Genomic DNA, 27581 nt, shown 5'->3' with positions numbered 1-27581 from the left:
TACCGTTCGCAAAACAGGATAAAGTTTCCCGGCTTGAGACTTGTAATATCTTACTATAGCTAATTTTCACTCACTCTTCCCAATCGCTCATCAGTTGTGGGCTTCAGATACAAGAATAACTCGTTCCTTCAGGACAAAAATACTTTATTACCTTCTCTTGTATACTCTATTGACTGATGAAGATATCTTTGAAGTTAATCAGTTCACACTCACTGACCATAAGGTTTCAAAATACAATCTACTGAAACACGAACAAAATGTCTTACTGTACATCTTGGAGACACAAAAGTTTGCATGAAGAAAAAAATAAAACGTAATAATGTAAAAATTTAAATCAATTAACCAATCAAGAACAAACTAAAATAGTAGGGCCCAGTTGTTCAAAGGCCGATTAGCACTGACCCAGGGTGAAATTTTAATTCCATGTTCAAAAGCCTTTTTAGGATAATTTTCTGTTTTCTTTGAAGAGCATCTAATAATCGTATTCTAGAAAAAAATAATTCTATTAAATTTTCTTTTAAAAGCATTCAGATTTCACACTTACCCTGGGTTATCCTAACCCAGCTTCGAACAACCCGGCCTAGGTGAAGTGATACGGCTATGCTAGTCATCATGAACTAAATGAAACTACAAAAGCTGATGTTCCACACATAACTAATTTTACCATCAGGTTTAAATTCAAAAAAGAAGTACAATTCGGATGTAGACAGAAACCATGCGCTATTGGTCTGTTAACCTTTCCGACACCACAAACTTTCCCTTGTGTCTAATCGAATATCAATGTTGTTGGCAGTCCAGTTAAATAAGCACAGTTGAGAAACTGAACCGCCACCTGGTTAGCTCATTTTGTAGAGCGCCGGACTGCCGTGCGGGAGGTCGAGGGTTCAAGACCCAGAGCGGACAATACTCAGGGTCTTAAAATTATTGAGGAGAATGTGCTGCCTTTGTTATGACATCTGCAGATGGTTAGACATTCTAGTCATCTCGGATAAGGACGAGAAACCGTAGGCCACATGTCGTTACTGGTTAGCAGGGGACTTTAAAGAACCCAAACGCTTATCGCAAAGAGTAGGAAACGTAGCTCCCGGTGTCGTGGTCTGGCCTTGTCATTGTTTATACAGGGCCCCATTTAACCCAGCTCTGAGCTGAACTGAGCCAGCCTGTCTAAATATCGCAAATACAATACAATACAATATAATTACACTCTTAACCGATAAAACCTTTATGACTCACTACAATTCTTGCCGTAAGCATTTTGAAAGAATATTGTAAGGCTAAAGCAAAGCAATCGCCATAAAGCTAATCACAGAAAGGAAAATATCATGATAAACCGATGAGAACTCGACGTACAAACAAATTAACTCCCTGACGCGCGGGAAATGCAGGAGACCAGGTCACAATTGTTAATTAGAACATAGCTAGCAGAGTCGCGAAATCAAATTCATTATACGTAAGCGTGCTCAAAATCCCGATAGTGCACGCTGATATCGTCAGCAAATCCGACTTCACCAGATTTTTTTTTTTTCGCGCGAGCGGCCATTCTTATACTCCCTTTCTTGCTTTAGTATTCTGGATTCTGCTCATAACTCTATTGATTTAAAACTCAAAGAAGCTTTCTATATAAATCAGATCAAACCTGAACTTAACAAACAATTACAGCATTATAACACTTTTCTAGCGTTTTAGTTCACACCTTTGATGTTTCGTGTCACGTTGTAATTAGTACCCACTTTTGTATTACATCATACTGTAAATATTTTATTCATCTACTTGTCTGTTCTATAATTACTCACTGATTGAAGATGGCATAAGCATGCCGAAACATGTCTCAAAAAAGTTGTCTGTTTCTTACAATATGCATTTTTAATCATAAAAACCGTATATCATAGTACGTAAGACAGCATGAAAAATCTGATTGGTTTGAAAGCATTTCAACATGCAATGTATATATAGCATGTAAAGTCGACATGATAAATGCAGTATCTTTAGCAGATATATGCAGCAGATATTGCAGACATCACGTTTGAAAACCAAAAACAAAGTGACAGCGAGATGACAATAGAATTAGCACACCATGGTAACTACACATGCCACATAAAAATCTTTTTAGTAAGATTTAAACTGATGGTGATGACTTTTCAAGAGAAAAATTTCCCTCCTGTTGTATAAAGGAAACAAAAATCACACTTTAATTGTTACATGAGTCAGGGATTTGAAATATCCTTAAAAAAACATCACAGTGAATCAAGTAGAATATATCTGAAATAATTTGAATATATCAACAAAGTTGAAATGGTAAATTGGCCACCGTTACGATTATAAAAGCTGACGTTTCAAGCGTTAGCCCTTCGTCGGAGCGACGCAGCCCCAAACAGTTTCTTTAGGAACTGTTAGCCTTTATTCAGTTTATATATGAGTAGTGCATACAGATGCAAACTAATATCACAAAACTTACATGGTAGTCTGTCCTTAACCAGGAGATTCTACTATGACGCACAGCTCCATTCAAATCATAAATTTGTTCCTTTGTCATTTTAATGTTGGTAAGCTGCAAGAATTCCAGGTCAGGACAACAACTGAGATGTTGAATGAGATCACTTACTCCTTCACTGATAGGGTTACTCGACAATTCAAGGTTGCCCAAGAAACGAGCCTGGGGCAGAGATCTGGCAATGACTGCAGCAGATGCGGTTGTTAAGTTGATATTTTCAAGTGCTAGTGTGTCAAGTCGGTCAGTAAACTTTATACAAGACACCAGGGCTTCAGTCAACGGAGGAGTATCAGAGGTTTCAGAGTAACCATATATATTCAGATGATACAGAGAAGTAACTAATGGCAATGAGTCAACTAGAGTCTTCATCTCTTCTCTTTCCATGTAATCACAATCAATGTCCCTCACATAGGACAGGCTGTGTGGAGTCTGACCACTGATGCCATCGGTGTTCCCAGTCAAACATGAAGCTGTTCCATTAATATGTTCATCCAACTGATCACTGATGCACTCATCCTGAGTAGACTCTGCTGTTGATGCAATCAGCTCTCTCAGAATTTCAGTCGGAAAAGTGATATCAACCCGAAGTGCTTTCTGTATTTTACCTATATAAAGGCTCATTTTTCCTATTTTCCTGAAGAAAAACTCATCCAGTGGACGACCTGCATGCCTCCTTAGAAAATCAGCTGCTTTCTTTTCACCCAAAGAGCTCATAACAACTGCTTTTACATCTTCTGCTACAGTGATCAAGTCTTGATAGCCTTTCTCTGAATACTTATCCACATTTGAGAAAAAGATGTACTCAGGTGCCACAGAAGATTTCAGCAAATGTTCCTTTGAAGCAATGTTAACTTGGTTAGAATCAAGAAGCATGACACCTCCTGTGTATGATAGAAACATGGAGTAGAGGTCCTGCCTCTTCTCAGGCGAGCAACAAAAATAACTGTGTGACATGAGTGTTAGATATGGTTCTTCCATCTGAGACAAATCCACCACTGACTGAATCTGCTCAATATTCTTTATTACCTTTTCTTACTTAGTTTATAGATTGATTAAATTATCTTTGAAGTAAATTAGTTCCCATTTCATGGTTAAAAGGTTTCAAAATACAAAACACGAACAAAATGTCATACATCTTCAGTACAAAAGGATATATGAAGACAATAATAAAACGTAAATTCATATCACTTCACCAATCAGGTGCAAGCTTAAAAATCAGGTAAAGTAATACAGCTATGATAGTCATCATCTACTAAATAAAAAAAGGGAAAAGTTGATGTTCCACATTTTTTACCTACCTAACCTAACTTTACCGCTAGAAATAGATTCAAATTAGAAGTATAATTGGAAATTATGACAAAGACATAGACCAGGAGCCATTGGTCTGGGGACCTCTCCTGACACCACAGATTGGCTCTCATAAGTACAATTGATTCTCAAATTGCACCTTTTTTGCTCTAAATTGCATCTTTACTTAAATACAACCACCAATTGTTTGTTTCAAGTAACCAACCAAACTGCAGGAAATTAACAAACAACTTTTGCAACTTTCTACAAACTAGCTCACTACTGGATCAACAAAACATTTATACAGACTAGAAAATCCCATATGTGAGCTAATTTATTTTTTTTTCGCAATTTCAAAATGGATGCAATTAAGTGGTAATTGAACTTTGTGTCATGCAAATTTGGTCTGAAGTCTGGTGATTTCAAATCAAACTTGTGCTGCACATTTATTTGATTTTCAAATCACGCAAATGATTTCAGACCAAATTCCACACCACACAGTTCAATTACCATTATTAATCATTAAATGTATAAGTACATGGAATTGAGAAATAAAGTTAGTGCTTTGTGATGTACATGCCAAAAGATAACAATGCTCAATATAGATTAATCCAATCCTACCCAGTAGTTTGTCAAATAAGTTCAATCTTGGCAATATCTAGTGACAGTAACTTGAGTGATGTTCACTTAGCAGTCTTGACAGAACATACCACAAAAAAATGAGCACTTTAATTCTCTTCATGAAAAAGATTATAAGGAAATCACGCTGATAATTCTTTCACATTCAGGTTTATGGAAATAACTTGTTAAAAACATTCTACCTTCACCTCGATTGACTTGTTGAAAACATTTACAATTTAACCTCAACACACGGTACACCCCTTTGTATTATCCTCTGCAAGAATATCAACAGTTATATTAGATGAACAATAATTCTCAAATTATGAAAATTTGCAAAAACTATTTATATGAACTGACCCACTGAAGCTTTAATGATTGAATATTACACCATAATGCACCATTTCCATTATTCTCTGCTACACTATTTACAATGTATTAGGTGAACAGTATTTTAAAATTTCAAATTAGGCAAATTCGTGATAAATATTTAAAACTAGATTCATTGACAGGTTGAATGTCATGAACTCTTGTCAAATCAAAATTGAAAGACTGGTGGATGGCCAAAAGTAGCTAAAATTGCAATAATTTTATATCAAAACTCTCCAATCATAAACTAAGAGGTGAGTCCCATGAAATATTCGCATGTTTCTTTAACCTTTTCCAAGTGTTTAAGAAGTTTTCATATTATTGGAGATGGCAGTACACCAAACTTTGAATTAAAAAAATTATTTAAAAAATTTATTTCCTCGACAAATATCTTACATTGTTACTGCGTTTTGAGAACAACACTATGGATTCTTACCATTAGTCTGAACTGACCAGTTACAACAAACTTCTTTAAATGAGCAGACTGCTTTGCAAAAAGGTCTCCCAGCCTTTTCTTTCTTGTTCTAATTTACATCAGAGCACTGGAAACAGTTTATGAATTGATTTCTCTGACTTAACTGTTCTGGGCCAGGTTGTTCGAAAGGGGGTTAACAGTAATCTAGGATTAAAGTTAACCTTGGCTTTAATTTCTTCTGTAGAAGAGCATATAAGAGTCTATAGGTTTTCCTTTAATATGACTTCAAACTAATGGGAAAAAAGACAAAAGAATCCCTTTGCAAAGCAATGAAACTTAACCAAAGATTTTCACTAACCCTGGGTTAGGTTAACCATGTTTTGAATAACCCAGCCCTTATGGATTTCTTGTTTGTCATCTGAGTTAGTAACTGACCCAAACTGTTGTTTCTCCTCTGGGTCACTAGCTGACCCAGACTCCTGCTCATCATCTGAGTCAATAACTAATCCAGACTCCTGATAATCCTCTGAGTCAATTATTGACCCAAATTTCAGCTTGTCGTCTGAGTTATGTGTTTGGCCATTCATCTTCAGGTTGTACGTTCCCATTCTTATCCTGTAACAAATCAAAACAACACTTGACATCACCTATCAGTCAACAAACACTAAACATCACTCAATGTTGAAGAAAGCAGAAATCCAACTTTTTATCCTGTTCCATTCTTTTTGTTTTCTATTTTTTTGTATTTTCTATTTTTTAAGTGTTTTTTTTTTTTTTTAACTATTTTTCATTTTCAATACATCTTAAATACATTTTAAATAAATCTTACATTTGATATTTTACACTTACATCACCACAGTTACCCACAGGCACACATGTATAAATCATCCTAAACTGCATGGCTATTAGGGAGAAATAACGCATAGGAGGCTGGTCGATTTCCACACATATTAAACACAGAAGATTACTCATCATATAAATATTTCGTTTATTTTGCCACAAGCTTCCCCCATTTTAAGGTATGAATTTTTAATCATAATAATATAATTGTATACCATAGTACGTAAGACAGCATGAAAAATCTGATTGGTTTGAAAGCATTTCAACATGCAATGTATATATAGCATGTAAAGTCCACATGATAAATGCAATATCTTTAGCAGATATATGCAGCAGATATTGCAGATATCACTTTTGAAAACCAAAAACAAAGTGACAGCAAGATGACAATAGAATTAACACACCATGGTAACTACACATGCCACATGAAAATATTTTTAGTAAGATGTAAACTGATGGTGATGACTTTTCAAAAGAAAAAATTCACTCCTGCTGTATAAGGGAAACAAAAATCACACTTTAATTGTTACATGATTCAGGGATTTGAAATATGCTTTAAAAAACATCACAGTGAATCAAGCAGAATATATATGAAATAATTTGAATATATGAACAAAGTTGAAATGGTAAATTGGCCACCGTTACGATTATAAAAGCTGATGTTTCAAGCGTTAGCCCTTCATCGGAGCGAGGGCTAACGCTCAAAACGTCAGCTTTTATAATCGTAACAGTGGCCAATTTACCATTTCAACTTTGCTGATCTATTCAAATTATTTCGTTACCCCCACCGATGCAGCCCCAAACAGTTTCTTTAGAAACTATCAGCCTTTATTCAGAATATATATGAGTAATGCATACAGATGCAAACTAATATCACAAAACTTACGTGGTAGTCTGTCATTAATAAGGAGATGCTACTATGACGCACAGCTGCATTCAAATCATAAATTTGTTCCTTTGTCATTTTAATGTTGGTAAGCTGCAGTAATTTCAGGGCAGCACAACAACTGAGATGTTGAATGAGATCACTTACTCCTTCACTGATAGGGTTACTCGACAATTCAAGGTGCCTCAAGAAACGAGCCTGGGGCAGAGATCTGGCAATGACTGCAGCAGATGCGGCTGTTAAGTTGATATTTTCAAGTGATAATGTGTCAAGTCGGTCAGTAAACTTTATACAAGACACCAGGGCTTCAGTCAACGGAGGAGTATCAGAGGTTTCAGAGTAACCATATACAGTCAGATGATACAGAGAAGTAACTAATGGCAATGAGTCAACTAGAGTCTTCATCTCTTCTCTTTCCATGTAATCACATTCAATGTCCCTCACATAGGACAGGCTGTGTGGAGTCTGACCACTGATGCCATCGGTGTTCCCAGTCAAACATGAAGCTGTTCCATTAATATGTTCATCCAACTGATCACTGATGCACTCATCCTGAGTAGACTCTGCTGTTGATGCAATCAGCTCTCTCAGAATTTCAGTCGGAAAAGTGATATCAACCCGAAGTGCTTTCTGTATTTTACCTATATAAAGGCTCATTTTTCCTATTTTCCTGAAGAAAAACTCATCCAGTGGACGACCTGCATGCCTCCTTAGAAAATCAGCTGCTTTCTTTTCACCCAAAGAGCTCATAACAACTGCTTTTACATCTTCTGCTACAGTGATCAAGTCTTGATAGCCTTTCTCTGAATACTTATCCACATTTGAGAAAAAGATGTACTTAGGTGCCACAGCAGATTTCAGCAAATGTTCCTTTGAAGCAATGTTAACTTGGTTAGAATCAAGAAGCATGACACCTCCTGTGTATGATAGAAACATGGGGTAGAGGTCCTGCCTCTTCTCAGGTGAGCAACAAAAATAACTGTGTGACATGAGTGTTAAATATGGTTGTTCCTTCAGAGACAAATCCTTCGTTGACTGAATCAGCCCACTTAATTCAGAGTCTAATGACAATTCCTTTTCTCCAACAGATCCAACATGATGGAAAACTGTACAGGCAGCTTCTGTTGACAGCTCACAGGCAAATTTGAGTACTTCAATAACCTTGAGAATCTTTTCCACTGATTCAAGTCTGGACAGGCTAGTCATACTATCTCCTTTCATTGACAACACTTCCTCCTTCATGTGCCAAGCTGCAAGGAATTCCTGTACAGACTTATGAATGAAATAGGCCCCTTTTTCAGGATTCAGACTGGTAGTATTGACAATCTGGAAAAGCCCAACTTCTCTTAATTTTTCAATAGTTCTTGAAATATTGTCAGGAAGTTTGCTGCAGCGTATAAAAGGATGGCCTTGTAGTAGTGCATCGAAGGCAACCTTTCCAAGATTACTGAGGTCTTCTCTGGATTCTTTTGAGGTCACTTTCTGAAATTGCACAGACTTCTCTTTTTCAGCTTTGTGATTTAGCATGGTTTGAATAAATTCTGTGTAAATGTCAGACCGTGATGTTGGCAGTCCTTCGTGATGCTTCTCGTTCCATAAAACACATAACATCAGCAGGAGAAGAGGTATTTCTGCCATGTCTTTCAGACCTTTTTCTTTCAGGTAGGACTTAAACTCTTCAACATCTTCCTTGCTTGCCAGAAATTTGTTGGCATAGTTTCTGATTCGTTTCCAACCTTTGAAACCCTGAATTTCAAATTGAACGCAGCTAAGACGCGATAACTCGTTACCTTCAAGGTAACGCGTGGTGACAATAACATGACAATCTCTAAGTTGCTCACCCCTCCAAATTTCAAGGATGGGTGAGTGTTCTTTTGCACAGCTGTACTCATCAAAGCCATCCAAAATGAAAATCACTTTATCTTGATGGTTAATTATGTAATCATAAAGACTATCAAATGAGATCGGACAATCTCTGGCCAGTAGTTTAGATGCATTCAAAACATCACGGATGTCTTTTAAATCACACACATCTTGCAACTTGAGCAGAAGCAAGAGATGAAAGTTTTTTAGGATTTCTTTTAAGGCTTTTGACCAGTCATAAGCAACCTTTTTACAAAATGTACTCTTGCCAATTCCTGGTGGACCATACACAAGCATTCTCCTTGGATTGCCATGATATCCACCTTCCTGGAACATGTCGGTGTAGTCTCCAAGTTCCACTTTTCTTACTTCTCTGGGTGTTCTGTGATGTCTGACCCAATACAAAGGTGTGTAGATCTCATTAATCTGAATGGAAGTGCTGTCGTCCCATGGAACAATTTTGACTGTACTGAAGGTGTCATAATGAGATTTCAAGTGGTCCTTACACTTCTTAACATTCAGTGGTTCTGAAAAATAAAAATAACAAAATAAATTTTCAATGAGGTGATGAGTTTGCATACACCAAGTTTGCAGTAGCCCCCAAACTCATGCTCTGTAACCTTAAAAACCTATAACCTATAAACTGTTTACGGGGCACATACAACCCACAATTCCTCCATTCGCTCTGATGGAGGGCTAACACTCGAAACGTCAGCTTTTTTATTCGTTACGGTGGCCAATTTACAATTTCAACTTAGCTGATAAAACAAAATTACCTTGCTACCCCGACTGACGCAGCACCACAGTTTCTTTAAAAACTTTCAGCCTTTATTTATATGGGTTACTAGCCAAGCATGAATTGAGGTGGTTGGATATTAGCTGAGTTTTTTCTGTTTCTATGGCCTAATATTAAGTCAAGGTCAATAAACACAAAAATAAAGAACAAGGCTAATATCCAACTGTCTTCACTGCACAAGCTTGGTAAATAAAGGATTTAGTATAAAGCAAAAAGAGTTTGCGTTAAAAGAATTAAGAATGATATGTTCAGTTGTTGTTAACGAATTGCTGAGGCAGAAAAGAAATCAAGCATTCTTTTCATCACCAATCACTCATTTAGGAAATGAGGCAACTGAAGTAAGAACCAAAAAATAATGCATTTTCTCACATTTATTCTGCCAATGAATATCAAAGAGTAAAGCATTATACAAGTTATCAATACATTGGCTAAATAATATTTAGATAATAATAATACCTTCAACTTTTCTGCGTTTATTTGAAGAATCATCACTGTTGCAACTTCCCTCTTTGGCTGAAATGTCTGCAAGGGGAAATAAAAGTAAATAAGTGTTGAAAAGAAAACAAATGTTTTTCATCATTTTTAACATAATCAAACAGCCATTTCACCATTAATTTTAACTTTCTCATTGGCAGATAAATAGATATCTCTTACAAAGATAACCTATCAAGTGACAAGATGTCTTGGAAACACAACCACAACTAGCTGTTACAAAAATGCACACGTACCTCCCCAATTAGGCCAGTCTTTAAATACAAAAGAGTCACTCAACATGTTGGATACAACAGAAGCTGCCATAACACAAGCAAAAGTCTTCCATGAATCGTTTGTAGATCCACTGCCATGTACAAAATCACAAACACCTTTAACGACAACCCACTCTGTCTTCAGGTCATAAGCTGCTGCAAACAGGCCTGAGGAAGGAAGATAAAACAGAGAAGCAAAAACAATTTGAATGGAGAATTACCTAATGATAATCATCAAAGTAAGCAAAACACTTCTTTTCACATTCCTTTGCCACTGGAGGATGTTTTAGGAATGTGGTGTTTTTGGATCCTTTCATGTAATATTGGGGTGGGTCAGCCTTGTCTGAGTAACCCTGGCTGACTCACTGAACATGATAAAAAACACATTCTGGCTTATGGCAAACTAATCTTCAGCTGGATGAACACAGATGCCCCACCAAAGTAACGCTGATAATAATTCTCACCTTTTCCTTCCATTTCAACTACGATTGCCCCGGAGTGTGATTGACACTGCTGTTCAGCGACATTCAGATCAGTGTGACTCCAAATCTTTCCATCATAATGCACTTTGACCTCTTGTGCTTCTGGCTTTCCCAATGGTGCCTTCCATCCATGAGCTGCAGTTTTAATAAGGGTACCAACATTTCTACTCACTGGGGTTTGGTGATACTTTGTTGTTAGTGTTGAGGATATCACCACATCTCCTCTCTGGGCTTTTCCAAAACTGGGACTATAGCTGAAACCAACCAAAAAGGTGGCCTTGGGTTTCAGGAGTGTGACGCCATTTTTAGCAGTAGTTTGTGCACCTCCAGGATCTAAGGATTCTTTAGAACACTTCACTAGGGCAACTCTCAGTGACTCATCTCCTTCTCCACCCATATTTCCAAAGTACACATCCCCAATGGAACTATGATAGCTTTTAAATGAATCTCTCAAGTAATAATAACAAGCCAATAACTCACAATCCTCCACAGTCAACAGCAGAATGTCCACTGGAAGATGGTCTGCACTCCAATGCTTCCTCTTTTCTGGCAGACCACTAAGCTTCCAATTTGTAATACTCAGAGGTGGAGGGTCATCGCTGTAGTTCATTGCACTGCAACCCTTATTCTTTTCAGGTCCTGCCATAGTCCCAAAGTACAGTAGGCTTGTATACAAAATGTTTCTAGAAATGTACACAAGAAATTAGAAACTAATTACCAAAGACATTAATAGATCCAAAAATTTGCACAGGACATTTATTAATAATGCACACTTTTTTCTTTTGTCACACTTTCATTTAGTCCCTTGGTTCACTATGCATAACTGTCATCAATATTGTGTTCCTTTTTTCTGCATAATTTTCCTTTACTCAAATTGCTTGCATGGGTTCTTATTATATTCATTCCCATGTATCGTTCAAACCATTCAAACATCTTTGTCAATTTCTTAATCATTTTTGATTTGATGATTTGTATTAGAACAGGAAACCTAGCTGTTTACGGGACAATGTAAGGATATTAAAGGGAGAAATTACATTTTCATCAGGACTGGGAGTTTAAGGGTTAACAGACAAATGTATTATCTATCCTGCAACATGCTTAAATTCTGAAAGTAGATCACCACCATTTTGACCAGGGACTTGGCCACACACAAATTGAACCACAATGTGTAATTGCAAATACCTACTTTTCTAGTGTTATAACAATAAAAAAACTTACTTGAGAAAAGAATGCCCATTAGAGTAACTCTTAATTGTTTAAACAAATCCCCATGAAACAGAAAAAAAGGGGAGAAAGATTTTTCATGTCACCGCTTATTTTACAGCCACCCTTACCAATGAAAAAGTATTGGAGTGATATGGCAAAACATGGGCCATATATGACCCATATCTGGGAATGGTATGGGAAGATTGGGTGAAGATATGGAACTGGTATGGGGCCCAATTTTGCCACATTTTCACGTATGGAAAATGTATGGGAAGAAAAGCTGATGCTATCTATTGTATGGGAGAGCTATGGGAACACAATTTCCATATATATTCCATAGCAGCAACAAATTTGCTTGCTCTACATCTTCTATGGGAATGATACGGGATGTCCACTGTTCAATAGTTCATAGATTTCCCATATCAGCTGATATGATTTTTTTGAAGTCCCACAGACTCCCCATACGATTATTTTATAAAATTCAATCTGAATTTATAAAGCTCTACAAGAAATTGACTCCCATACAGTTTCCATATGATTAATTGATATGGGAATTCTATGGGGCCAAAGACCCTTAGTGAAATTTTCTCCCTTAGAGTTTCCAGGCGAGCTCTCATAGAAAACTGTGAGACCAAAGCAAAACTTTGTAGAGATATGAATTAAAAAGCCAATGGTTGGGTTAAAGAGGCCAACATCATTTCAAAGAACCAGCAAGTGACAAGACAAGTGTCTTGTTTAAAAAAAAATTTTTTATTGGTGAACTATCCATGTTAGTCATTAATAATGAAGTGTTGAATACATGTAGATTTCTTCTAAGTAATTGTGATGTAAAACACAGTTACCTGTTGGTTATTGAACCCTGTGACAAGTTATATGACTTTGTTGTAATATCTTTATCTTTACATCATATTCTGGCTGTTGTGCAATGATTTACGCAAATCCATTGTTTTACCTTACACTCTGCAGCTTACATGGCCAAAAATAGACTGAGGTGATTAGTCTATCAATCTAAGGTATAATCATGTTTATACAGTGTACATGCTATATGTTTTGAACTCAAGTACAGCTCTTGAACCTACTCACAGCTTAATTCTTAAGTATTATTCAAACTGGTGGCAGCTACAATCAAATTTGTACTATGATTGAACACAATTGTTTAACTGTCTAGTTATACTCTTTGGAATATCACAAGGTATTCAGCCATTGGTCTCCACAGGAATTTTGTAGTTTACCACTAAAAACACTGGCTGGTTAAAGCTTAGGTTCATTTCAGATCCTTTCCTCTCATTAAAGTATGGTGTGTGCAATAGCAAAACAAGCCACACTGGCTACGTTTCGTGATTTGTCAACAGACATAAGCGCTCAAAACTTATTGTCACTTGACGTATAACATAACATAAAATGACATACACCGAATGGAAATATGGCATCCAATTTGAGTGGCCATTGTTCTGGACTCACAAGCCTCTCACGCATGTAATAATCCTTTTGTATTTCCACGCGAAGATGAGGCTGCGAGTGGTAGTTACTAAAAGTTGGAATCACCTGAAACCACCTGAAACCATCTGAAACCATCTGAAACCATCTGAAACCATCTGAAACCACCAATGAAACCACCTGAAACCATCTGAAATTACCTGAAAATTACATGAAAGCACGCAGACATGAACGCAGACCGCAGACCGCAAACCGCAAACCGCACACCTCAAATAGCCACGCCTCGAAAAAGGTCTACACAGTGTGTAATTAGCAGATTTATCTCTCTTCCCTTTGTTATCAAACGAGATCACGGAATGCGTAAGCGAAACTGCAATGTAAACATTGGAGTTGAATTCTTATTGAACATATCGCAGTTACGACCCTCCACTGTCGAGCCGTACCAGTCTTGCATAGGTTATGTGTGTGCCTTTTGAGTCAGTCGACGTGTGCGCAATCAGTTTTCCTTTGTGTATACAGTGTGCAATTACCAGATTTATCTATCTGTCTTTTGTCATTGATGTTATCAGACGAGATCTCGGAATATCTGTTTTAACGTTAAAGTACTTCTACTATATGAAATCATTTTTGGTACAATCGTACAAAGCAACTCAGGTGTCTCGTTATCACAGACCTCAAAAACGCAGAACGCAGACCGCAGACCGCGCAGCTCGAAAAACGTGTACACAGTGTGTAATTACAAGATTTATCTCTCTTCCCTTTGTTATCAAACGAGATCTTGGAATGCGTCGCGAAACTGAAACTAATTTCATTGTCAGTGACATTGAGATAACAGATAAAAATAGACGTAAAGTAGAGTAAATTAGCAATACAGAAGCTTTGCGTCATGCTGAAAATTAAGATACCGATTTGCGATAATGTTTAATTCACGTGGGTTTAGATGGCTTCTTGGGTGGTTTCAGGTAATTTCAGATGGTTTCCAGGGGGGTTTCAGATGGTTTCAGGTGGTTTCAGGTGGTTTCAGGTGGTTTCAGGTGATTCCAACTTTTAGTAACTACGGGCTGTGAGTCCAGAACAATGGCAATTCAAATTGGACGCCATATTTGCATTTGGTGTATAGTCAAGCAATATGTAGTTTTCTGTCAGTTTGCTTCACACAGGTGGTTTAAAGTGAGTTTTACCGGAATGTAAATCTAAACAGCTGTTAGTTCTGGGAAAAAGGGTTCAGCTGCATGAAATCCCAAAGATCTTAAATAAAAGCAAAAATTGGTGCATCTCAAAACTTTTTCCCAGGTTTGCAATTCCAGAGCTCTCCAGTTGATTTGCTGGCAAAGAGTGACACACCATGGGTAACACTCATGTGAATTAAAGGGGAAGGGAGGTATGGGGCATGCTCCCCTAAACATTTGTGAAAATATCAAGTGGCTAAGACATGCATTCCTTTATTCTGAGCAAGAATTTCCACCATCAAAAAGTGTTCTTAGCAATTACAAAGGAACCAAGAGTAATTTATACTTTAATAGATGATTTGTTTAATAGGCACAATACAATTGTGTGAGAAATAACAGTTTTAGTGTGAAATTCTTGGGAGAGAGCTCTGCAATGAGTGAATTGTTCTTAAGATTTCTTTAAACATCAATCGCTCTCATTTGCAGGCCATTGGTAAAGATTTTATCCTTGCGCAAGAGTAACAGATTTCCACACGCACATTCCATACCATAAAAGTCTTTGTCTAAGATGTTATAAAAGATAGTAAATAAATGTTCTTACTCAGTTTCTCATCTGTACTTGTCAACAAATGACAAATCACTGACAGAAAAATCATGCAGACTGACCTAAGTAAATGGTCTTCTTCCTTTTAGCTTATCTTCAGTATCTTGACCTCAGTCACAGTGGGGTCGTCCTTGTCAGCCTGGTTAATTCAAATAAAGAAAAAATAAATAATGATTAACTTTCTACTAAATGAGTATTGTGGAGCTGAGCCTGAGTTATGATAAATATTCTAATGAGCTTAAGTGCAACCTAAGCTAACTGAAGAAGGTCTTGCATTTAAAAATTCTCCCTTGCTTCCCAACCCCTTATCCATGGAATGTTTTCAAACTTTCGCAGACTCGCAGAGAAATTAAAAATGACTGAGTCTTTTAAACTATTGTAAAATAAAAAATTCTTGAAATCATTTTATAAATGATATTGTGAATTATCAAACCTCAGCTTTCAGCTTCAGCCAATGACTCAGACCTTAGTTTTGATAATTAAAAAAATGACAATTAAAATTTTTATTGCACCAAAATCCAAAAGTACATGTTCAACCTTATACAATAATTTCTCATAAAAAAAATTTGAGAGTAACTGCACTTGTTTTGAACAATCAAGCACATTGCATTTTCAGCTGTCGGTAACTTGTTGGCCGACAGGTTACTGACACGCTGACAGTCAGCCAACAGTGTTAAGTAGACCAACAATTGACCTAAGTGCAAGGTATCTTTTTGAAATTACTTTTCCCCTCTTAATGTAGCTTATGAAGAAACAGATAAGGAAATGCTTACAATCGTTTCAGTTTACAACCCACTGAGAGTTAGCCAAAACTTTGGCCTGAAACATAACGGAAACTGTCAGTCTGTTGGCCAACTGTCAACCAATAGATGGCTGACAGACGGCCAACTGTTGGCCTACTATTAGCTGACAGTATCTTTGAGAACTGTTCAACACTTTTACCCCATCATGAGAGGTCACAAGAATATAAAGATCAAAACTTGCCTTTTTGCTTATTTTTGTGACCACCCAATGATTGAATTGATTGGGAATTTTAACGGGGATAATTCAGCAGTGAAGATGTATTTAAATGAATGTTCACAACTGTTCTCAAGGACGGAGCCTGCTAATAAGGATCTAATTTTATCCAGCCAATGACTATGCAAGCAAAATAGATCTTACCAGGGGCTATCAAAATCCAGAAAGAAAATTGGGGGGTAGCCACACTGTGTTCTGAGTGTTATAAGGTTTAAAATATGAAAAAAGTGTTGACATTGCATCTCTTTTAAAAGTGAAGGAGAATAAAATTTCCCCATCAATTCCACTTGAATTCAATTTTTGAAAAACAAACTCAATAGTATAACTAAAAATCTTTAAAACAACAAGCAAATACCATCCTCAGATCAAGGCCATGTAAGTTTTTATCAACAAAATGATTGCATTGAGGCCACTTCAACCCTGATCACTCTCACCTGCGAAATCTAAAATACTAGCAAAACAGTTTTTGCACTGAATGAAAAATTAACTGTGTGTTTTACAGATGTTTTTCACATGTTCAGTGCCACTAAAAATAGGAGTCACCATGCATTTTCTTAGGTTATTTCTGTCTTTTTTTAAAATTTGTAATCACATTTCGTTCAAGGTTTCTTAACAACTCCCCTGTAGATAAACACACAGACACCCACATAGTGCAATGGTCTCGTATGAGAAGTTTTCCTTCTACCTCCTTGTACTAAGCAGTAGTGATGTGATCACAACAAACAATCAAACTGAAGTCCATGAGACAGACTTTTCAAAATTTATAAGTTTTAAGTCCAATTTTCCGTTCCTTTCCAACGATGTTAGACTTTCTGGAGCTCAAATGAAAAGTGAGTGTGCTATCGAAAACTCTGTTTGGAAAATAATGGACATCAAAGTCTTAAAGGTGAAGAAATAAGCTTTCAAGTCAACAACATTCTGATTCTCTGATGCAATGCGAATTATGGCTATAAAGTGAAAACCGAACTTTAAGTAAGGCCTACTGAAAATTTGACATTGCCACAGCCTGATAAATATATATCATGTTTGCACTATAATAAATTATAATAAATTATGTCCATAAAGTGTTAATTGATTGAAGTTTTGGGTCAAATCATACCACTTTCAGAATTTTAAACTGAACACTATGCAAATTTTCTGGCCACAAAGTCAAAGTAGACACTATCCATGCAGGGAATTCTAGTGATGTACTGCACAGCCGGGTTTTGTACATGCAAGAAGTTTGCACGCTTTTTTGCTCCTGACAGTCCATCAAGAAAAGCTCTAAATAAAGCTTTTGCCTCAAAATATTTCTTGTTGATTTTCTTCTTGCATTTCATTCCCAGTTCCTAGGAAGCAATTAAGTAATTCCCAGGCATGTTTAGACAAAATTCATAAACATTCAGTGGTTTCATGTTTGTATTTCATCTTGATTTCTGAGTAAAACTCTATATCCATCTGTTGTTTTTTCTTTTAAAATAAGTTATTTAAATAGTCTTCTTTCCTCAAAGCTTGTTTTCCAGAAAAGATGATTTTAGAATAAAGTAGCAGCACGTTGTGTTTCCTTTTTCAATTTCCCCATGGCAAGAGAAACAATTAGGAATAAATGGATAAAATATCTTTTCTCATTTTCCTCTTGTTTGTAATGGAGACCTATTGTCCAATAAATTTTCCTAGTTCGGTTTAACCAAAGGCAGTATGATAAAACCAATTTGACCCACAACTTAAATGGGTAAACATCCCTTTCACCATGGCTGATCTCTAGCGTGATCATTGTGGGAGACGAGTTTTTCCACCCACATGCGAGCATGAAGGACCATGGTGTATGCACAGCTCAAGTGCACAGTGGCAATAGCAGACACCGCCCAGCGTAGAATGAACGGGTTATAAGTATTCATTTTAAGAACTCTAATAAGTCAATACTTCTTGATTCAAATTATCATACAACAAACATAACTCTCACTAATTAGGGGCCAAAGTTACTCTTCTTGCAATTCCAAAAGGAGACTAAGAAATCAGAATTAATGACCAAATTATCAAGAGAGTCGACAAGATCAAATCTTTGGGTCTTACTATAGATGCCCACCTCTCTTGGGGTAGCCACATTGAAGAGATTCACAAGAAAGTCTCTTCAGCTCTAGGCGCCCTAAAACGTGTGCGGCCCTCTATATCCAAAGAAACTGCAATTCAAATTTATAACGCTTTGATTATGCCTCATTTTGATTACTGCAGCCTTGTCTGGGACTGTTTAAGTGGCTACTTAAGTGATAAGCTCCAAAAATTACAGAATCGAGCAGCCAGAATTATTACTAAATTACCCTTTGATACGAGCTTAAACCACCTCCTCTCCACCCTCGATTGGGAGAGGCTATCTCTTCGACGAGAGAAACAAAAAGCCCTAATGATGTATAAAACTATGAACAACCTTGCTCCCGAATATCTACAAAGTCTTTTCTCTCCGCGTCACTCTGTGTACGACATAAGAAACTCTGAGGAAAGGCTGCCACTGTCCAAACTAAACACCAATTATTTGAAACGAAGCTTCTTTTACAGCGGGGCCATATTAGGGAATAAGTTGCCCATCAAGCAATTTTAGGTGAAATCTTGACGTAATCGATATATAGGATTCCCACACGGCAATCATGTAAAGCAGTTAATTAATCTTAGTTTTTATTATGTAACTGATGATTTTCCGTGTTTAAATAAAGATCTACCTACCTACCTACCTACCTACCTACCTACCTACCTACCTACCTACCTACCTACCTACCTACCTACCTACCTACCTACCTACCTACCTACCTACCTACCTAGATACATACATACATACATACATACAAAGTCATACATACATACATACATACATTGTGAAACCTGCGCAAACAAATTCAACTTGTGCCGGCTTTACTCGAAGTTGTTCAGTCGAGATACGAAGCGAGTAGATGACCATGATTTCAATCAAAATTTCGTACTCATATAACTTAGATTACTGCAGCTGGTCGGTGGACTTGTGGAGACAAGAAGGGAAAAGGAAAAGCTTACCTTGATTGAGGTCCATCATCACTTCGAACGGAACTTGAAGTTCTTGATTTTGCTTTAACTGGGCTGAAGATTCTCACAAAACAAACATCGTAATCGCTGTTGATATTGCTGATGAAACACTGATTAATCTTCAGAATTTTCCGCTCCATTTATCATCGCTTAAAGCGGGTTATCTCGGAACACACCAGTCAAAGCTTCCACAGAAATTTGCTTACCGAAGCACTTGCTTCCCATGGAGCACCAGCTTCCACAATCCTTTGCGTGGAATCTGGGAATTCATTTGAATCACGCGATTAACGCATCCAATGAACTTTTTTAAGATGTAAGTACTCGCAGCGCTGAGTCTCTGAAGGAATTTGAAAGTGTTTGAAACTGTCTGAAGCCTCCTGGAAGCGCTATGAATTGAATTAAATTGTGTTGTAGTTTCATTCTCCTTCAGTCCTTGCACTGTTGAGAATTCACGGAGCCATATTTAAAAACGACAAAAGTAAGTATGGGAATCTCGATTGTACAACACCGGTCAAGGATTGGCTTTTATGACAATTTCGTAAAAGCAAAGGATATCTTATCAAGTTTTAAGGATCATTTTTGGAATTTAATGCTCATGATGTTCTATTTATTAATATTATGCTTCCCAGTATCGAAACAAGTTTTTGGATAACACAAAATGTGGAATGATGTGATGTTTTGGTTTTCACAAATGATTTTCTACAATACTTATATTCCATTGCTCATAGGGGCCTATAAGTAGTTTAATGTTACAACTGAAACTTTATTATTATTAAGTTTCCGAGCGGAAAAAGGCTCGGTTCTCAACTCACAGTACTGGCTTCCAACTCGGTTAGGAAGAGGTACTGGTAACTAGCTTTCGCCAAAGGTCCATTTTTTTTACAAATATCAATTTTTGAAATAGACGGAAAATGTTTCAGACTTCTAGTCAGCCCCACATCTAGTGTGATTTGTAATGAATGCTTCTGGCCCTGCTGATCGCCTTATCCAATCAGTGTTTACTTGAATTGTCATTCACAAGAATTTCAGTTATCGATACCAAATATGTCAAACCACCTTCTGCACTCGGAAAAGGGTGGAGTAGTGTGTCGCCCTCTTCTCCAAATCTGCTTCACACCAAACCGTGTTATTTTCCATATACATTTTCAGACAGGGCTTCTGAAAGTTGCACTTGATTGGTCGCGTGATTAAGGTTTTCATCTGTGCTGAAGTTTGCCCAAATGTTTAGCTGGAAAAATATTCTTCAATTTCTGTTGTATATTTGCAATTGGAAGACATGCGTTGATATGATCTCGTGGCTTCCGTGAAAAACATAACAGATCTAAAATCATAATGGTTAAAATATATACGTTAAAGCTAACCAAACTGCTTCAAAATAACCTCAAGGTTTTGGACTAGAGTGCAACTGGTTTTCTCTTGTCACATATTGGTGACAAGCAGAGGCAAGTATCGGGGGTAAGACTTAATAGAAAATTTCAGATAGGGAAAAGAGAATTGCTCAAAGTAAACGGAAAGTTCGAGTTAAGCAGCGTTCAAGTTATCAAGAGTAAAATTATGGTAAATGACCACAGTATGACGGAAATCCAGAAGAAATCGATGCTGGTTCAAGTTCGCATTATTGTTCAAGTCTGCGATGGTTTAATTAAGCATTTTCAGAGTGACAAGCATCTAATTCCTTCATACAATATTACCCCTCAATCAAACGTTAAGGTCAAGAGAATCAAGGAAATTATCACCAACTAAAGGAGCTCTTAATTTTAGGGAAAATTCTCCTTGTCAGAACCTTTGGAAATATTATGAAGAACAGTAGGGAGAATTTGCATACTGATGTTAGGGAGCAAAAAGGTGAAATTATCGGCCCTGTCCAGTGATGGGTTACTTTTATTGCCCCGTGTCAGTTATGAATAACCATTTGTCGTTAGAGCACAAAACTGTCGTTGTAATTTAGACAGATTTACGTTTTCTAAGACACTTCTGTTCATAACGTTTTTTGTTAACTCTGGCAAGAAATGTGGAGGTTGCGCAGCTGTTAATACAGCATAAAGCTGACTGGGATTCAGTGGATAAAACAGGTTCAACAGCTCTTCACTGGGCGGTAGACGGAGCTAATCTGGATATGATCCGCTGGATGCTTCAAGATGGCTGCCGAGTAGACGTCAAAGATGAAACGTCAGGTGACTGTATAATGGTTGTAAAGCACGCAGGAAGTGGCTTGAGGGGAAAAATGTAGGAGGAAGAATGAAGCACAGTCGAGTGTTGTGACGTCTCGAATGCTCTAGCCACTCCCTAAGGAAGCGTCAGGCAGATCTTGAAGAAGATTTGATACGCAGCTAACGTTTAGCAAAGCAATTCTAAATTACTGCCTCGGTATACTCCTCTGATAAATTATAAGAAAATTTATTGCATTGTCGAATTCGGTTATTTTAAAAAAAAAAGGATACATAAACATTTGTCTAGAGTGTTGGACAAAGAGAAAATCTGAGTCCTTGCTAGGATCCGTGGATCCAAGCTAGGATGCCGTGCCAATTGACCATAAGTCAATGAGAAATCTCAGGTGTGCAATGCCATTTAAGAAGTTTATGTTTGACAAGCGTTGTGCATGCAACAAGGATTATCAATGACGCCAGCATGTTGTGTGGACATAAAAAATGATGCTTAATTTTGAGCTTGGCCACCGGCTCCATGCACCGCGTAGGATTTTGCCAAGAATTTTATGTAGGAACTGGTCACAAAGTATATGTGTGTGGTGTGGGGAGGGAGTTGGGGAAGTAGTTTCAATCATGTAACCGTATATTGCCAAACTGCGACAGACAATTCTCGTTTGTAAGAAGAACGAACATTCATAGTTGTTTTTCTTACTGAAAAAATTTGTTTATCAGATAATTTATTTCATTAATTCTCTAATCCTATGTAATAATTTTTCGTAGGTTGGACTCCTTTAATGAGAGTAGCCGCTGTGGGCGGTAAAGTGAATGTTGCCAAGGTACTGATACATCACGGAGCTAATGTGCACACAATGGACAAGGAAGGAAAAACAACCCTGATGAACGCCGCACTCAACGGCTTTGAAGCACTTGTTAAACTTCTTGTCAAAAAGGGAGTCCCTGTCAAGCTGAAATCAGAGCACGGTAAAACAGCGCTGGATTTTGCAAGGTCTTTTGAACACGAGCGGGTGATTCACTTCCTGCAAGAGCATGTGGACGCTTTGAGGAAGGCTGATAACGAACGCAAGTTGGCTGAAGCGAAGGAACGAAGGCATAGCCGAGAACAGATCGAAAGTCACGGTTTAAAATCCATTACAAACGGTACACAGAATGTAACATCAGGGACCGTTGTGTCGTAGTTGATGCTTGATACGAAAAAGGTTTAAAACCGTCAGATTATAAAATTGAATTATTACCGTTCCCAAATTATGATTTACCCTTATCTCCCACAAGTGTTTAACATGTAACTTCTCCCCTTAATATCTATACATTACTTAGCAAATAGATAATGAGAATATTCAAACTTATCAGGTACAAGTTGTTTTCTTCATCTAACATCAAAGTCTTTAAAGTCATTTACAAGGAAATGTGTAGCGGCTTGAGTGGAGAATGAACAATTAGATCTTGGCAGTTGAAGAGTTAACAGTTAAATTCGGGTAAATTTCAAATGTCAGTAGGATTTTTAATACCCGTCTCGACAATAATCGCCCGTTGCCGTTTGCGACAACCATTTTATTTTTCCATAAGGTGATCTGGTTTACTTTGTTTAAAAGTTTACACCCGCAGACAATTGAGTCAAATACTTAATACATTTTATGGAAAATTTATTTATTTGCTGTGATGAAAGCGATCTTTGTCAAAGCTTTCATTGCTTCACGCAAACATGTTGCTCGGTAATTTGCTGAATTTTAGACACATTAAAAGGTTTTGACTTATTCAAGGATAATGTTATCGTTTGTATTTCTCATATTGGCTGGTTTGATATCCGCAACCCAGCCACGAGGCCGCATTCCAAGCGCTCATGAAAACTGATTAGAGGAGGGAGGGGTGTATGGGAGGTGTGGGATGGGGTAGGGGAGGGACTTATCATCGATAATCTTATTTTGGGCCTCTTTTCTTCCCATGCGAGCCAGAATCCAAAATCGAAAGTAAATCTCGTTGGAGATAAATTAGGTGCGTTTGGCATATTGTAGATTGTAGTTTTACACGCTTAGTCGACCCATCTTACGATATGACTTGCAAGAACATGCAGTTAAGCTGAACAGGAAAAGCACTAGACACTAGCGTAAATACGCTACCGATCGCAAAACAGGATAAAGTTTCCCGGCTTCAGACTTGTAATATCTTACTATTGCAAATTTTCACTCACTCTTCGCAATCGCTCATCAGTTGTGGGCTTCAGATACAAGAATAACTCGTTCCTTCGGGACAAAAATACTTTATTACCTTCTCTTGTATACTCGATTGACTGATGAAGATATCTTTGAAGTTAATCAGTTCTCACTCACTGACCATAAGGTTTCAAAATACAATTTACTGAAACACTAACAAAATGTCTTACTGTACATCTTGGTGACACAAAAGTTTGCATGAAGAAAAAAATAAAACGTAATAATGTAAAAATTTAAATCAATTAAGCAATCAAGAACAAACTAAAATATCATGGCCCAGTTGTTCAAAGGCCGATTAGCACTGACCCAGGGTGAAATTTTAATTCCATGTTCAAAAGCCTTTTTAGGATAATTTTCTCTTTTCTTTTAAGAGCATCTAAAAATCATATTCTAGAAAGAAATAATTCTATTAAATCTTCTTTTAAAAGCATTCAGATTTCACACTTACCCTGGGTTATCCTAACCCAGCTTCGAACAACCCGGCCTAGGTGAAGTGAAACAGCTATGCTAGTCATCGTGAACTAAATGAAACTAAAAAAGCTCATGTCCCACACATAACTAATTTTACCATTAAGTATAAATTCAAAAAGGAAGTACAATTCGGATGATGTAGACAGAAACCATGCGCTATTGGTCTGTTAACCTTTCCGACACCACAGGGCCCCCAAACTTTCCCTTGTGTCAAAATCGAATATCAATGTTGTTAGCAGTCCAGTTAAAAATAAGCACAGTTGAGAAATTGAACCGCCACCTGGTTAGCTCATGTTGTAGAGCGCCGGACTGCCGTGCGGGAGGACGAGGGTTCAAGACCCACACCGGACGATACTCAGGGTCTTAAAATTACTGAGGAGAATGTGTTGCCTTTGTTATGACATCTGCAAATAGTTACACATCCTAGTCTTCTCGGATAAAGACGACAAACCGTAGGCCCCATGTCGTTACTGGTTAGCAGGGGACTTTAAAGAACCCAAACACTTGTCGCAAAGAGTAGGAAACGTAGCTCTCGGTGTTGTGGTCTGGCCTTGTCATTCTTTATACAGGGCCCCATTTAAACCAGCTCTGAGCTGAACTGAGCCAGCCTGTCTAAATATCGCAAATACAATACAATACAATATAATTAAACTCTTAACCTATAAAACCTTTATGACTCACTAAAACTCTTGCCGTAAGCATTTTGATAGAATATTGTAAAACTAAAGCAAAGCAATCGCAATAGCTAATCACAGAAAGGAAAATATCATAAATAACCGATGAGAACTCGACGTAAAAACAAGTTAACACCCTGAAGCGCAGGAAATGGGGGGGACCAGGTCACAATTGGATTTAGTTTTGAATCTGAATGGTTGATTAGTTTCAGATGATCGTCTGAGCCAGTACTGGCTAGTTACCAGTACGTTTCAGGTCAGGACGCGGGCTCCTGTTCGTCGCCTGAACAAGTCACTAACCCAGACTTTTCATCGTGGTCTGAGTCAGAATCTGATCCAGATTCCTGCCCATTAAATAAGTCAGAAACTGACCCAGATTCATGCTCGTCCTCTGAGTCAGTAGCTGGCCCAATTTTTATCCCGCCAAGTGTGCACCTTTCATCTTCAGGTTTCAGGTTCCCCTTCTCATCCTGTCACAAATCAAACACAACACTTAACGTCACCTTGTCAGTAAACAAACACTAAACATAACAGGAACCTCCACTCTTTATACAAATAATGCCTAAAATGTTCCAGATGTATTTCTTAACAGATCTAACATAAAAATTGCCTTACAAAGTAATCTTATATTTTGGATGTTTTCCAAAGAAGCGTCTAACAGCCACTTCGAATTTCCCGCGGCCGCCATCTTGGATGGTGCACACTGCTGACGACGAATGACGGTTACTCGGTGACATCGCGGTGAAGTGTTTCACTCTTTTTGATGCTATATTCAGTGAATAAGTCACAAATCTTCCCCATCAGTTGGAGCCATAAGTACCATGAAGCGTTCAATCGGCAGTCGACATTTTCAGAATTAAAACCTGATGCTTCTCTATATTCTTAACCTTCGACTTCACTTTCCTGTCTCTCTCCGCTTGAAGAGGACTCCGCCTCCAATATATTTAGCATCTACAAGCAACATAGCATCAACAAGAGTGAAACACAACGCCTCGAGTGCACCGAGCGACCATTACACAACATCAGCCAAGAGTGCATTGCGCACCATATATGATGGCGGTCACGGGAAATTCGAAGTGGCTATGAGACCCTTCTTTGGAAAACGATGAAAAAAATCAGATCGCTAGGTGAGGCAACTTTTTTTGCCAGGTCTATTGACAAGTACATTAGAACATTTAGAGAGCTATTTGTTAAAAGAGTGGAGGTTCCCTTAAATCACTGTTGAAGACACCAGAAATCAAACTTGTTCTCCTCAATAAATCTTTGTGATAAGAAAAGTGAAGCCCAAAGTCTTGCTGACCGAATCCACCACTTAAAGGCAGCTTTTCTATTAACGAGTGTTCCTTAAGAGATTACATCACAAATGTCAACATCCTACAGCAGCTGCGCCGCTGAAAATGGTAAATTGACGTCTGCGCAATACAAATTGAAGTGATAATAATACTAACTATTATTGTTATTAATAAAACTATTTGATTTACAACTAAGTTGTAAGTGTTCTAGACATATCCTTTATATTTCATAGCACTCGTCATAAGAAAGAAAAACTTGTTAAATGATCACTTTTCCTATCTACCAAGCCCAGAAGTTATGGGAATAAAAGGCAGTTTCGGAAAATTTCAACAAATCGACAGGGGTTTAGCGTTGTCTGTACTCTTATCGACAACGGCAAATTGGCCACTCAGATGGCGACACAACTACTGATTGTGGTAAAACGAACAACAGAACAAATACACAATAGATCTTCGCTTAAACACTCATTCTAATTTCCGTTGCCCAGATTCCTGAAAACCATCTGTTAACTCCCCATACAATGGTACTGTGTTCTAATTAGTTCACTTTATGTTTCTGTTCATTTGCACTGATAAGAAGGAACAGCTGATTCCACGTCTAAGGCATAAAATCAGTAGTGGATTATATCCAGGTTCAGCGTCTCCACTGACAATAAATTTGCAAAATAATTCGACTAAAAATGTTCACTAACAGACTTCTTACGAATTCTTCAGACATAAAAACATTTCTTTTGATACGATGAATTTTCACCTTAACTTAAGATTAATTTGCTTTCATGATAAATAGAAAAAATGGTAGCGGCAAGAAATGAATGAAAAAATTTTTCAGTAATTTACAATGCTTAAATTGTTTATTAATAATTTGCAATTGTAACAGTTTACCTGAGTTTGTTTGCCTTTGGAGAGCCACAATGTTCGCTTTGCACTCTCCACTTTGACATCCTCTCAGAGACCTTTAAACAGTGGCTATCTAACGTATCTACCACTGATACAGTTAGTTCAACCGCGTATAAAATTCAAGAAAGAAGAAAGCTTGGGCACGCGTTCTACTTTTGTCATCATAGATTCTCATTACACAATGGTAAGTCGCGGGAAAGAAACGCTAAGAGAACCAAGCTAAACTAATAGAACCATTCCGTAAAAAATGGAAAAAAAATAAAAATCTCTCGGATATTACCTATAAACCGCCTTTCAGTTCTGCAGAAATATATAAGGTGCCATAGTGAGTCAGACATGTCAAGCAACTTAAGCAAGTTGGTCCAGATTGGCGAGTTTTCCACAAAACAGTGAGAAATAAACATCAACAACATAGCAAAATTGACGTAAACAGCAAGATGAAATAGACATTGCACACCGTGGTAGCTACACATGTCGCATGAAAACTTTAAAGCATTTCAAGATTACTACAAAATGTCTAAAACTGATTTGAACTGAGTATGGTAACTTTTCATGAGATAAGTTTTACCCTTTTTCTCTTAAAGTAAACAAAATATCACAAAGTTCTGCATCCAAG

At 37.4% G+C, this 27581-nt stretch overlaps 3 protein-coding genes across 11 annotated transcripts in view; 1 reads left to right on the top strand and 2 right to left on the bottom strand.

Annotated features, from left to right (window-relative positions):
• Window positions 1-27581, bottom strand: part of LOC111343123 (NLR family CARD domain-containing protein 4) — a 253148-nt gene that overhangs the window by 203502 nt on the left and 22065 nt on the right. For 4 of the 9 annotated variants that reach the window (XM_088751508.1, XM_022950267.2, XM_088751513.1 and 1 more), the window contains one exon: window positions 23663-25246. In XM_088751508.1, coding sequence (XP_088607634.1) covers window positions 25034-25246 — 213 coding nt within the window. In that variant the 3' untranslated portion in view covers window positions 23663-25033. The other 5 variants (XM_088751509.1, XM_088751511.1, XR_015998240.1 and 2 more) reach the window with 5 other exon arrangements.
• LOC111318982 (NLR family CARD domain-containing protein 4) lies at window positions 128-19469 on the bottom strand. The gene is given in 8 exon segments (XM_088751515.1): window positions 128-5758; window positions 5760-5795; window positions 6907-9296; window positions 10022-10087; window positions 10294-10479; window positions 10776-11476; window positions 15272-15348; window positions 19248-19469. Coding segments are annotated over 6 exon segments (3567 nt in total). The 5' UTR covers window positions 11440-11476; window positions 15272-15348; window positions 19248-19469; the 3' UTR covers window positions 128-5533.
• LOC148735519 (uncharacterized) lies at window positions 19593-23186 on the top strand. The gene is made up of 3 exons (XM_088751531.1): window positions 19593-19734; window positions 21264-21430; window positions 22184-23186. Exons 2-3 carry the CDS (start codon window positions 21373-21375, stop codon window positions 22597-22599), a joined length of 474 nt encoding a protein of 157 aa, XP_088607657.1. The 5' UTR covers window positions 19593-19734; window positions 21264-21372; the 3' UTR covers window positions 22600-23186.

This window comes from Stylophora pistillata, chromosome 3 (genome assembly GCF_964205215.1).
Source record: "Stylophora pistillata chromosome 3, jaStyPist1.2, whole genome shotgun sequence".
NCBI lineage: Eukaryota > Metazoa > Cnidaria > Anthozoa > Scleractinia > Pocilloporidae > Stylophora > Stylophora pistillata.
The sequence above is the reverse complement of the archived record's forward strand: the minus strand, read 5'-3'. Positions and strand labels throughout refer to the sequence as shown.